At 44.5% G+C, this 14,623-nt stretch overlaps 1 protein-coding gene across 1 annotated transcript in view; it reads right to left on the reverse strand.

Moving 5' to 3' along the window:
* GNB4 (G protein subunit beta 4) overlaps window positions 1-14,623 on the reverse strand; it is a 76,767-nt gene that overhangs the window by 11,620 nt on the left and 50,524 nt on the right. Inside the window, exons 2-4 of the mRNA XM_075938030.1 lie at window positions 11,595-11,700; window positions 1,231-1,269; window positions 253-359 (exon numbers count right to left, since the gene is read on the reverse strand). Coding sequence (XP_075794145.1) covers window positions 253-359; window positions 1,231-1,269; window positions 11,595-11,651 — 203 coding nt within the window. The 5' untranslated portion in view covers window positions 11,652-11,700. The remainder of the gene's footprint in view (window positions 1-252; window positions 360-1,230; window positions 1,270-11,594; window positions 11,701-14,623) is intronic.

Raw genomic sequence — 14,623 nt, forward strand, 5'->3', positions numbered from 1 at the left:
TCCAATTGGAATAACAGCATCTTCATGGAAGTGCTACAGTGATGCAACTGCACCATTGTAACATTGCATATGAAGACAAGAACTCTAAAGAAGAGCTCTGTGTCAGTTCAAAAGCTTGTCTCTTTAACCAACAGAAGATGGCACAACAAAAGATTACCTCACCCAGCTTAGCTCTCTATTAAGCCTCCAATTATTTCAAGAGCTAGAAAAGAGGTCCCTCTGCCTCCAAGTTTAAGAATCATTTTTACAAACCTTGAATCAGATCCCCAGTGCATAGCATAAATTTTAGCTAAGTGACCTCTCAGTGTACGTCTTGTTCGCATTTGGATTCGACCCACTGAGTCCAGACTTGTGGTGATCTGAGCAGGAAAAAAACACAAACCAAACAATTATTCTGATTTCAGAGATGGTCATAAACATGTACAACACCCAAACTGACAGGAACACAAATATTTTGCACCACTAGAATTTGATCCTATTGTTTCCACAGAATCAGTGCACAATGATGTGATATTACAGACAGTCAAAAAATTTGGCAAGAAAATCAGGATATCTGTGACAGTGAACTTAATGATAGTCACTACTCTAAATGTTTCAGATTACATCAGGCTTCTCTAGATGGAGCTTCTATATGCATCAGGCGTGAACTTTATTTGTACATTAAAGGTTTATAGAAATTTACAAATCACACCCTGAAAATAGATCCAGAATAAAATGATTATTTAGTATTAATTCTAGTGTCTGTTTTCAAAAGTCTGACAAAAGCTACATAAAAGCCCAGACCTGGATTTTAAATGAAAAAGTTCAGTTTCCAAATAAAATAGATGCCTTACACACAGTGATGTGGGAGCAACTCTCAAAGCCCACATTATCATGCCATATAGTTTCATTAAATGTTTAAAAAGGTGAATTAAGGAAAATATGTATATTTATATTAATATATAAGTAACCTTTCCACAGTATTTTTGAAGTACCTATCACTGAAGTATGTTTCATGGCTTTAGAGCTTTTAGATTGGCTGTATATAGTGTCTGTAAAGGACTTAGCCCTCTCCTCCTCCTTCGTAATTATTGCTTCAAATTTCAAAATTGTAAATAATGCAGTGAGCAATGTACTTCCAGGATTTCTGACCTTTGTCTCTTTCAGCCACCACAGTAGGCATGCTATAATCAATCAAGAAATCTATTGCCTTTTAAGGGCTACTACCCAATACAAAAAATAATGATATACCTGAGCAAGAGTTGTATCACTACATGCTTTTCTGGCATCCTGGAAAAAAAAGAAGAAATTAACATAATATGAATCTGGAACACAATAACAGTGTATATCAACTGAAAAAATTGCTGAGAGAAAAAAATACACCAAGATTTCTTCAAAATCTTTGAAGGAAAGCAAATCATCATTCCATATGTTCAGTATTCCCGCCCCATTCGTGTAAACAAATTACAGTGCCCAAGAAGTCTTAAGTACTGCAAGAGAAAACAGCTGCCATGCTTGCTTACATATAATTTATACCTATACAAGTTCCAAGCCAACTTCTTTGTGATCTCATGGAACAGTCACTTATTTGGGTGCTGCTCTGCCTACATGTCAAGTGCTAAATGGTTAATCCAAAGACACTTCAGGGTAGTCCTTCCTTTACGCCAGAGATGAGGAACTTTTTTTGGGTCGGGGGCTGCTGACCCACAGAAAAATCAGTTAGGGGGTGCACAAAAATGAGAAGAAACACCCTCAAGTTAGAAACAGAAAGACACTCCCCACATTCTCCTCATACGCCAGAGCCTAGAGGCACACAGGATAGTAAATTTTATGGGCCCCCCCTATACTCTAGGGTGGGGCCAAAAATGAGGGGTTCAGTGTGTGGGAGGAGGCTGCTAGGAAGTGGACAGGAAGGAGGGTACAGGAGTGGAGGCAGGCTCTGGATGGGAGGAGTACTGTGTGAGCTCCTGATGCTAGGGGGGAGTACTAAGCCTTGTAAGTCAGAGCCAGGCAAGCCGGGGACCAGCCCCAGCCCCTGGGCCATAGTTTCTCCACCCCTGCATTATGTAGGATTTGGGTAGGGATACAATATGTGGGTTGAGTAAGAAAAGGGGAGAAGACATAATGCTGGCAACTAGTGTTAGCACAGATGTGTCAGTCAATGATCACATCTCACTGCACCCCTAACCAACATAGCTGTGCCGATAGAAGCCTTAAACTAGCAAAACAGTTCTGCTGGTATAAACTTATTTCATTTGGGGTGGGGAGGCAGGGGAAGTGGGAGCCTGGAATAAGAGACATTGCAAAAAACAATCTTACCAGGATAAGCTGGATCTGAACTAGAAGCATTTTACTAGTGCAATAGGCTAGAATAGCTATACTGACAAAGCATTCCTAGTGCAAATGCAGCTTGTACTGGTGAAAAAGTACTCTATGTGTGTACTCATTATGATAGTCTTCAAATTACTTTCTCCACAGCAGTCCACCCTATTCAGTGCAAAACAAACATGAAAACTAATCAATATTTTGTTTTCTTAATGTTTTACCTGTGGCCCCATGTCTTATTTACGGCACACTATTCAAACCTTTACCTGAAGACATAATGATTAATTTCCTTGTGGGTTCTTCCTATGGAGCTCATCATTATAATGAATTTATTTTTACAAAATCCAATGAGGTGAGAGGGCATTACCCATTTTGCACATGGGGAGCTGAGGCAGAGATATTAAGGTAAAAGTAGCCACTGTTTTGGGGTCTCCAATTTGAGAGGCAAAGATCAGATCTTTCAGAGAACTTAGAATTATATAGCATTTTGTATGTTCAAAGCACATCTCCCACAGACTTCAGTTGCAGGTGAGAGTACCCAGCCCACCTGCAAATTCAACCACAAGGTCTTATTTTACAAACTCAGAAAATGAGGAGTACAATTAGTGACCACTTGTGAAAAGTCTGATTTATGTGACTAGTCCAGCATTAGCTAGGAACTTTGAGGCAATGGCAGGGATAGAATACAGTTCTCCAAACCAGCATGCAACTGCATTAAGCACCCTCTCTTTTCCTGCAATCTCCTGCATTATTCACTAGATACCTTCCAGCTTCCACAATGAATCAAGTGGGTAAAATACTGACAGTTGTTTTCTCTACATAACCCTGCTTCTCTCCAGGACAGGCTGGACTGAATGAGGGGAAAAAAGCGCTAATGTAATCATAGACTTATCATTGCCTACACAGAAGGCAACCTCTATGATGTCATTTTTAGGTTTTCAGTTGTTTTCCATCACATGGAAAGAGAAGGGGCTGATCGGAGGGACAGCTATACTGTAGGAGGCGGCCACAAGGTAAGGATTTGTTGTGCCAGGACTAAATGGGCTGTGCAAATTGGATTGCTTCTTATAAAACCACAGAGAAAGAGGCAGACTCACCAGGCAGATGAAAGGGGCTGGCTAGGGGAACACGCCCCCTTTGTCTGGGACTGCCCCCACTCTGAGCGTCCCACCTACCAGATGCTCTTTAGGGAAGGCAGGGGCTTCCTGATTCATACAGACCATTGCTGGTTGTTCCCCTTCAACAGAGAGCTAAGAGAAATTTAGTTTGCTGCATTCTTCACACTGGCTGGGAGGTGCAGGGGGGCAATGAACCGGGGAACATACCCCCACTCCCTCAGTTTTGCCCACTCACTAGAGCTGCAGCTGTCAAAGAGGTTTCTCTCACCTGGGCCAAGCTACTGCGAGGAGAGAGAACTGGGATAGAGAACCGGGGGCAGCTTGCATATTGAACCCCTCATCCTCAGCTCCATACTAGAGCAACGATTTAAGTGAGGCATGTACATTTTCGTTTTATTTTCCAGAAAACAAAAATTGAGGTAAGGAACCGAACACTGCTGGGTAAATATTCATATATCTATCTCTATCTCCCTCCCTCTCCCTCTTCTTCTCCTTCTCACTCCCCTGGTTCCGCTGCAGGAGGGTTAGGGGGTGGCTGTAGCAGCTCCTCTCTGTGTTTGGGGGTTCCGACGCTCTGGGACCCAGTGGGGAACCGCTGCTTCCAGCTGCCTAGGGCCAAGCACTCAGGCCATGGCTTGCCTGGCACTCCAGCCTTGCCTCCACTCTCCTCCCCCAAGATTAGCATGCCAGCACTGGTTTCCTACAGGGCAGGGGAGAGAGGAGGAAACCCCAAGGCTGTGGGGGAAGGGAGGAGCAGCATGCATACTTCCCTGCAAGTTTGGTGCGGAGTCTCAGAGTTTCCTCCTCTCCCCACAGGAAGCTGGCACGCTACTCTTGGGGGAAAGAGGGGGAGAAGGCATGAGGCTTGTGCGCCTGGCCCGAGGCAGCCGGAAGCAGTGGTTCCCTGCTGGGTTCCAGAGCTTCGAGGCCCTGAGCACAACAAGGAGCCACTGTCGCTACTTCTTGGCTTGGGCCTGGCCCTCCTCCGGGAGCCAGATAGGAGCCCCTGAGAGACTGGCGGGGATGGGGGATGAGGAGAGGACGGGGATAGCTGCGGCTATGGAGGAGGAGGTGGGGAGGAGGGGCAAGAGGTGAGGGTTGTGACCAGAGATGGGGTGGGGAGGCTGGGGCTGGCTGGAGGAGGGAGGTGAGCTGAGAGGCCAGGATTGGTGTGCCCCAGTGGGGCAGCCCTGGCCCTCCCTGGCATCCAGGAGGTAAGCCAGGCTTGCCTACCCCCAGGGAGCGCAGCAAGCAGGGGGGATAGGCCCCTAGTTATTAATGTAATAGAAAAGCTGGCAACACACCCTATAGTTATAAACACCGATGTGAATGTGTAACCAATTAACCAGTACCTGGATGCAGTCCTATGGGGCTGCTGGCTGCCAGCCCACGTGAGGTCATGGGCTGGAAGTCAGCAGGCTCACGCGAGGCAGAAGCAGCGCACCCGTGGGGCTCTTGCTACATTTCAAAAGGTGAAGCGCTACAGTGGGAATTGGGGCACATGGGGACCGCTTCAGTCCCCATGCACCCCATTTCACTACTGTGCCTCTGCCTCCCCTGCCCCCGGCAGCTCATAAGCCAGCTCCCCCCAGCACCGTCTCCTGCCCCCGACCTTGTTGCCTATGATAGAGGAGCAAGGGGTGGGAAGCTACTAGTCGACTCAACTATCTGATAAGTTTATGTTTATTGGATAGTTGACTAGTCGCTTACATCCTTAATAAGGTTAAGGAAAAATTTCAAGTTTTGCTCATGTGACATTAGGGATGTAAAATAATGGTTGACACAGTTAACCAGTTAAACTAAATGGTTGACCAGTTAACCATGAACCAGCTGGAGAGGGAGGCCTGTTCCCACCCTCTCCCCGCCAGAGCTGCCTCTTCACGCTGCAGGGCAGGTGCCTCCTGTCCCTTGCCCAGGATTTGAGGCTGGGGCTGCCAGGGCTGCCAGTGCAGCCAGGGTTAGGGCTGGGTCTCTTGCTCCACACAGCCAAGCTGGGATTGATTGCTAGACTTTAAAACCCTAACACTGTTTTTTGTATGTGCAAATATTTTCATTTGGAAGTTCCCCAAGGCCACAATTAGCACCAAAACCTCATCATAGATTTAACATCAAGGGGTTAAACCCTAAGTTCTGCAATTTATTTTAGTTAAGATACCACTTAGTTAAGGTATCTTTAATTCACTAATTTAGAACTCCAGTATAACATTTTTAAAGAAACTCAGACATCCCAAAACATAAAGTTGCAAGTAACCAAGACAACCAGCAGTTATCAAGAAAGAGAAGAAGATTTGGAATAGTTAGAACACTTTAGAAATTTTCCAAGACCATTTTCATTATATCTACATTATCTATTTACTCTCTAGAGGACTAAGCAAGTCTCATCACAACCCTGTTCCATCACACAATTTTGCCAGAAGTATATTAACCTACCTGCAATTTTACAGTAAAACTTACACTAGGCTAAAATATTTAGGAAGTCTGAGGAAATTCAAACAAAATGTTGGGGGGAAAAGGAGTACTCAAAACAATGAATTCCTGCTTCTTGTACATTTTATTATTTGATTCATCCTCTCTTCCTCATATGTGTTAATCCATTGGTGAAGACTGACATTTTGATTAGGTTTAGTTTTATTTTTCAAAGAAAGAATTGAGAGAGAACAGTCAACTAAAGTAAGCTACTTAGCCATCTTGTTTTAACTCTTGTAACTGGCATCTATTAAATCAATGAAAGCTACAAAAGATTTAGAGAAAAAAGTACCACCAATATTTACATATCTATAATGTTTATATGTAAAATAAATGTGATGTTCAAGAAGCCCACACTACAGCTGTACACAGAAAACCCCCCTTTTTTCCAACAGTCATGTACATCCTTTGAAACCGTTTTTTGAGAGAGGAGGTTTAGCATTTTCCATAATTAAAAAGAATCTGTGAGCATGTAATAGCCTCATGTTTGAAACAATGCCACTCTCCACAAAAATCTATACCTGTATTTTGGTTTGTTTGGAGAAGGCAGAAAAATAACTACTGAAAATGTGTATTGCTATTTTCTTAACCAGAAACACAAACAATATGAGCAATCAAAAATGGTCATTTAGAATTAGGACATCTTGTTTACTGTCCGCAATACATCAAAATAAGAACTAGTGTCCTATTCTCCCGAGCCTACAACAGAGCAAGATATTGTAAAGAAAAATCTGCACTGACGTAACAAGCAAGCAAGACTGACCCTCTCACCTAACTGAAATACTAGTCTGTCTAATCATTTTCTTAAAAACTGACCAGATTGCACAATGTGACCTAAACTGATTCTGTTGTAAGCTACTAGCTTGGCCAGCAGAAACATTTCAAGGTATCCAAGTCATCCTTCAGGCATTTCTACACTGACCCAGAGTTTTGGGAAAATCACTCAGGATCGTTCTACTTGATGAAGTCTCATCCATACTAGAACTACAATCCATGAGCAGAAGAGAACTGCGGCAAAGCAGAAGCGCCAGCAGCATAAATCTTGCAACAGCAGCATGTCTGCTGTTCATTAAGTAACCCATAATGGCATCTTGTTTAAAGTGCCACAGACAGTTCAATGCTTAAACCAGCCCATCAGCCATTTGTGTTCATAGAAACCAAACCAATCAGTGATGTTATATTCATCATCAAAATTGAAGGACAAGCAACAGCAGATAGCAATATATTGTGATTTATTTTATAAAGGCTCCCAATACTGTAATTTGATCCATGAAAGCCAACACCAATGCCAATATAGAGCCCTTCTGACTTCAGAGGTGCTGGTCATGGTTGCAAAGGTATGTCTGCAAGGCTCCAATTACAGATGTAGGGCTCAAAAGAGGTCATTTGATTGTGTGCTACTAAATCAATTTTATCCAATTCAGTAGTCTCCATATAAAAAAAAATGCTGCTGGCTTTCTGGCTCCAAATGACGTTCTTGAGAGGTCTACTCGTTTCACTGACCACGTAACTGGTCAGCAGCTATTCTGCACCATCCCAATGCCATTTTTTGTAAGACAAGACTAATTACATCAAGTCAAATTGCAATGTAGCAGACAATTCCAAGACATGTCATTTAGGGAAGAAACGAAAACCTATTTACATCAGAATGTGTGCAGCACATAGTACGCGAGAGTACTACTGCAAAATATTAACTGGCTTTAATCTTACTTTTGAATACAAACTGAAAGTTAAAGGACATGTGAAACAGACCCCAGCCTCCCAGTTAACACTGACCAACTAGTTTCAGAAAAGCCATAACTGTGTTACCACAAGTCTTCTCTCTCCCCTCCCCCCTGCTTCCGCCCCACCCCAAAGACAACTAATGCATAGCAAATGCACAGTACATGGTCAATATTTTCCACAGTAGTTCAATGTCCAAAACACTGAGCAGGCAGCAGACTATCACAGGACATGCCAGGCTGAAAATCATTATATGTGGAATCAGCATCTAAAGGAAGTTTTAGTTCTCGTCAATTTTACTGTGTATCTGCAAATAAAGCATTCCTACATAGATGTAGTCTGTAGATACTGCATGCTTAGAAACACAGGGAAGACTGATACATCCTACATATTTTTCACTGGAAACAAGTCACTGAATTTTAGATGTATGTTACAATGGCTTCTTGATAGATAACAAGATGCTGTGTAATATGTAAAACGGTTACTTCCCTTGTAACTGTTGTTCTTGAAGATATGTTGCTCATGACCATTCCAGTTAGGCATACATGAGCTGCATGCATGGATTCCAGAACTTTTTCCCTTAGCAGTATCCATTGGGCCAGCTAGGGAGCAACCATTTTTTCTTCTTTGGGTACTTGCTCATGTCCATTCCAGTTAGGTGACTCCTTTGCAGTACCATAGGGGGTAGGGTCAGAACCATACTTTGCAATGGATTGCAACACAGCCCTACCACAGGCTGCATCATCCCTGGCCTGCTGTTCAATGGTGTAATAAACGTGTGAATGAAGGACCGAATGGTCGCCCTACTGATCTCGAGGATTGACACTTGTGCAACAAATGCAGTCCGCAAGGCCTGCACCCTCTTGGTGTGGGCCACAAGTGGGGGAGCTGTCTGTCCCACAAGTTCGTAACAGGCCCTGATGCAGGAGGTGATCCATAAAGTCAAGCACTGGGCCTACACCGGGAGATCCCTCATTCTTTCTGCTATAGAAAGCTAACAACCTCCTCAAGTCTAGAGAATGCAGGGACTGCTCTCTAGATGTTGCATGGGGTTTAGGGAAGAAAACAGGGAAGTAGATGTCCTAGGACATGTGGAAATGTGACATGACCTTGGGCAGGAATGACGAGCGGGGACAAAGCCTAACCCTGTCCTTAAAGAAACAGCATGGGGGGCTCTGACGGGAGGGTCCTCAGCTCTGACATTCTCCTGGATGATATAATGGCTATCAGGAAAACTACCTTCCACAAGAGATGTTTCAGGGAGCAAGTAAGCTAAGGGTTTGAACAGAGGGCTTGTGAGTTTCATAAGGGCCAAATTAAAGGCCCGCAAGGGTAAGGGTTGGTGCGCACATGGCTATAGCCTATCTATGACCTTGAGGAATTCCTTAATCAGCGTGTTCGCAAATACCACTCTGTCCTCTTCACCCAGATGGAACTCCGCAATGGCAGGTAGGTGGACCCGTAAGGATGAAGTTGATAGGCCTTGCTGCCAAAGGTGAAGGAGGTAGTCCAGGATGAGGGGGATAGGAGCCTCCATTAGATCCCCTCCTGTCCCATCAGACTAAAGCGAAACGCGCTTCCATTTAGCTTCATATGTCAACTTCGTAAAAGGGTTTTCTGTTCTCCACAAGGACCCTCCTGACTGCCTCAGAGCAGAGGCGTTCTGGTCTGGTTAACCACGAAGGCCCCAGGCCACCAGGTGGAGGGATGATGGGCTCAGGTGCATAGCTGCCCTTCCCCCAGGTCTTGAGTGATTAAGTCTGGAACCAATGGAAGCACAAGGGGATCCTCCACTGCTAGGTCCAGGAGCATAGGATACCAGTGTTGGCTATCAATATGACCGATGCTGCGCACATCCTGATCATCAGGAGGGCCTTGTGCAGTAAGGGGAAGAGAGAGAGAGAGAATGTGAAGAGAAGGTGGAAGGTGCACTGCACCAGACGTGTGTCCCCTACTGACCCATTCCCCTGCTCCAGATACAAACAGTAGCTTGGACACTTGAAGTTTTCCTGGGAAGCGAACAGGTCGAGAGAGGGATAACCCCACCTCTGGAACACGATGTCCATCTTGATGGATAGGGCTCGACAAACTGCGGCAAAATCCACTTGCCAGCCCCACACCGTGCATGCGCCAGACCTGCACTGCGCATGTGCGCACCACCAATGACCGGCTGAAATCTACTCGCCACGGGTGAGTAGATAAACGGATTTGTTGAGCCCTGTTGATGGACCACTCGTATACTGTTGCCAACCATGCCTGCAGGGGTCGAAGCTGCAGTCTAGCATGTTGGACCACAAAGTTGCAGGCTGTCATGTGGCCCAGCAGTCTCATGAAAGTGCATGCCCCTAAGAGGTGAGGCCCTCAATTATCACCTTGATGGCTAAAAACCGGGCCCTGGGGAGGGACGCCCTCACCAGTATGGAATCTTGGTGAGCCCCAACAAAGTCTATTATGTGGGTTGGATTGAGAGTGGACTTCTCCGCATTTATAAGGAGACCCAATCTGTGAAACAGTGCCTTGACAAAGCATGTGGCCAAGGACCTCATCCCTGGATGACCCCCTGATTAGCCAGTTGTCAAGGTAAGGGAACACCTGGGTCTTGTGCCTTCTCAAGAAGGCTGCTAAAGCAACCATGTATTTGGTGAAAACCCTTGGTGCTGTGGAGAGGCCAAACAGGAGAACTGCAAACTGAAAGTGGTCTTGGCCTACTGTGAACCTAGGAATTTCACTTTCCCCTTGAACTCCTCTGAGACAGGTTTGACCATTCCCAGGAGCAGAAGCACGGATATCTCCCGCTTTAATATTAGCTTGTGAATAGGATTCCTGAAAAGGGACAGAGAAGGGGGATGGGAGAGTGGGCAGGAAAGGAAAGGGATAGCACACATTTTACACCAGGCCAAGTACCCAACAATCTGAGGGTATGTCTACACTACCCCCCTAGTTCGAACTAGGGGGGGTAATGTAGTCATACGGAGTTGCAAATGAAGCCCGGGATTTGAATTTCCCGGGCTTCATTTGCATAAAGCTGGACAGCGCCATTTTTAAATGCCAGCTAGGTCGGACTCCGTGCCGCGCGGCTACACGCGGCACGGACTAGCTAGTTCGGATTAGGCTTCCTAATCTGAACTAGCTGTACACCTCGTTCCACGAACTAGGGATAGTCAACTTAAAACTATTTGCACTACTTACGTAATCTATAACTACTTAGCACTGTATTTACACCATAACATAAGGGATACTCTAACTGCCTAGCCAAATGCTCCAGCTACTGACAGGGGGCAGCAGTAAGAAGGAACTGAGGGTGCAGAGGGCATGCAGGAGTATATATGCACCAATATGCTGGTGCCACTCCAGGGGGCTCCCTGGCTGGCCCAACAGATAATGCTAAGGGAAAAACTCAGGAATGCTTGCACGCAGCGCATGAACACCTAACTGGAATGGATATGAGCAAGCACTTAAACAGTTTTAGTGGTGAATAATTAGCATTAAATAGATCAGAAAAAAGCTAAGATGCACTTTTGAAAAATAATTTCCATGGCAAGAGAAGAAAAAGAATCATAGGCATAATTCCTGACCCTAGATATCTCCTCTCAGTCAGTGTGCTCAGGCATTTTACCTATCAATCAAAAACAATACTACTGAAAAGGCCAGTAGAGATTCGAAAATGTTCAATTTTCATTATCAATGTCCTTAATTTGTTCTTTTTGTTTCTGGGTATTGGAAGCTATATAATTTTTTACCATAGGACTCCAAAAAATTGGGTGATTATACTACATTACAATGCTAGACATAACCTGTAAAAAAATTACAGATGGAATTACAAGCTTCTTGAACCTTTTATTGACTTAATCCTCTGTTAAAAAAAACAAAAATGGAAGTGTTTCATGATTTAAATATCAGCGCCACATGCACTTCATTTTTTCTGTTTTGCCCACCAGGTTTTTCCTCCAAGATAGTTAAGAGCTGGGATATAGTAACTCTTACTCTGATTTGATTCCGCAGTTGTTCTGCTTCTTGCCGCAACTGTTCCAGTTCACTCATCCTCTTGATGCTGTTCCTCTCTCACGGTTACAGTGCAGGCAAAGAAAATCTGCCAATTGAAAAAAAGAAAAAAAGAAAGAGGGGGGAGATTAATTTCTATTGTCTGGACTCTATTATTTCCATTTCAAACCAAACACTGTTCATAAGTTAACTCTTCTTCATAACTAGTTTGTCTAAGAGAACTTCCTACTGCTAGACAGTCCCAAAACTAGGTATTATAAGATACTAATGGGCTGCGTCCCCTTGATCACTACACTTGCCAACCCCCTCTCTGGCGGCTTTCACGGCCAAAGAAAATGAGAACTATGCTCGCCAATCCCCTCTACTTTAAACGTAGAGCTGCAGCAGGGAAAGGTCCTGGATCCAGAGCAAGCCAGGACTGAGCGGGTTGCTGGCTAGCCTGCTAAAAAGTTTACTGGCCAGGGGAGGAAGGAAGGGGAGAATGCATGTAGTTTATAGCATTAGCCTCTAAGCTTTTGCTTATCGCTTAATCAACTACACTATTACATCCCTGCTGGGGATGCAGGATCTCGGCAAGGTGGTGAGCAAAGGAGCTGAGGTCTCGGCTTGAGGGGCTATGAGCAAGGGGGCTGGGAGTGCGCTGGGAGGCCATGCTAGCACTCCAGCCTCATCCTCCCCAGGTGAGACCCCGCACCTCTATCCCCCTCACTCACTGCCATCCCAGCCTGTTCACTCACTGCCTTGTTGAGCAGCAGGAAAAGCCTTCTTGAAGCATGTCCCTGTGCTGCTCTTCCCTCAAGCGGGAAGGGGAAAGGGAAGCGGCAGAGAGCCATAGGGCTTTCTCTTCTCTCCCCCCTGCAGGAAACTGACGCTTCAACCTCATGTGTGTGTGTGTGTGGGAAGGGGGGAAGGCTGAAGCATCAGCACATGCTTCCTACTACAGGTGTAGAAAGAGGGCTGAACTGGAGCTGGTGAGTGAGGTGGCTGGGTGGAGGGGCAGGAGCAAGGAAGTGGCCAGCAGGGCAAGCAGGGAGCTGCTGCAGACTATGCTGCCCATGGAGGTTCCTCTGCTCCAGCTTCGCCTGCAAGTGAGGCAGGTGGCGCACAAAGAGCCCTCTGTGGTATGGCCACTGGCCTGCACGCAGGGCTTTTCCTCTCTGTGCTCACCGACAGCATGGGCTGTGGCCTCCTATCTGCAGCACTTAGCATCGGGGCACCGCACACCCCAGCCAGTGCTCACTGTAACCAGCTGACCCGAACTAGCCAGGTCCCTGCCTCACCAACACCTCCTCCCCCAGCATTGCCGCATCACTGGGGAAATCTCTCTCTCTCACCTACACCCCCCTCCTCAGCCTGTTGATGCTGGCATGATAATGTCATTCTGTTATCTGTCAAAAACAAAAATGTATATATAGAAATTTTGCAGAAACTTCCTGACACTATTCTAGATTCTATTTGTACACTAAACATTGCTATAATGCAAAAGTCTGTGCAAGACAAATTCATAGGAATTTGATTAAAGGTGAGAATTGTCTAATTGTCAATGCACAGAATACGATGTCAGTAACTCAAGATCAGATATCTGATTTTCCACTGAAGCTGAATGTTCTTGTTTAAGTCACTTCAATGTGTGTCTCCTTTCACCAGAAAAGTTATTTGTATTGTAATAGCATATAAAGGGTTTTATCAGGATGAGGGTCCCTCTATGCTAAGCGCTGTATAACCAGAGTGTATGAAGTGGTCCTGCCGTTGAGAGACTACAATCTAAACAGACAATGAATACAAATAGTAGTAAATGACATGAACAATAACAAGCACTTTTAACATTTTGTTTCTAGTATTTTTGTTTACTAGTTTTCCAAAATCATTTCTCTACCCAGCCCCAGACAGTGACACTGTGTTGCTGATTTAAGTCTCAATCTATCCTGCTCACTGAGAAACAAGCCCCCCCCAACAAAGACAAAATGAGCACAGATCTGCTGACAGCCGAATGATTTTTAGGATGAGATTGGGTTTCTGAAGCATTAGGTAAGAGTATTGCCACCATGGAAGGGCACATTTAGATGGCTCCAAACATTAAAGATAAAGATGTAGCCAGTTAAGGAAACTTATCAAGTATCTTATCTAAAACACCTAGATTTGGAGCCTCTAATTTTTACTGGGAAGAAACAGCCAACATTTTCCTGACTAAAATTAGCTACACATGATTACTATAAGCATTTCATTTAAAAATAGAAGATTAAGAAATATTTATTCACCCAGTGTATTATATTTAAACCTTAAAAAAGTCAGCCATAAATATGAGAAAGTTTTGTTGCAAAATAATCTGATAAAGAAGAAAATCTGGCTACCATCCTACATCCCTCACCCCCAATTCTGTGTAAAGACACTGCATTCAATGCTGATTCTAGCTACCATGGTGATAGAAATGTAGCCGTGTTAGTCTGGTGTGGGCATTTGATGCACAAAACAGATATTAGACAGGATCACAAAGAAAAAACAGTTTCTTGCCATTTCAACCAGAAAGGACACTGTCTCAACGACTTAATTACCTGCATCCTGCTTCAGAAGCCTTTTAAATCTGCACTTGAAAGGGAATCTTCTGAACTGTCATTCATGCTAAAATTCGACACTCTACGCGTCAGTCTCAATAAAGACGCTAACTATCTTACCCATTACAAAGATAACTTCCCCAATTATCACCTCTAATACCATTAGCTCACAGACATTTACCTCCCCCCGCCCCGCATCCCCCTTCTGTTCTGAAATGTGATTTGTCCTTTTCATGTGTGTTTATTTTTTTAACTGTATCCTTTGGTATATATGGTTGTGACTATTTTCTTCCACCATTTGATCTGAGGAAGGTGGTCAGGCCCACGGAAGCTCATCTAATAAACTATCTTGTTAGTCCTGTAATTTGTTCTAGCTACCATGTCTTTCAATCTCACCTGATGATACATCTGTTCAACTAGATCCATGGTGTCCAACATATTAACCACTAGCCACATGTG

This window comes from Pelodiscus sinensis, chromosome 10 (assembly GCF_049634645.1).
Source record: "Pelodiscus sinensis isolate JC-2024 chromosome 10, ASM4963464v1, whole genome shotgun sequence".
NCBI classification, from domain to species: Eukaryota; Metazoa; Chordata; order Testudines; family Trionychidae; genus Pelodiscus; species Pelodiscus sinensis.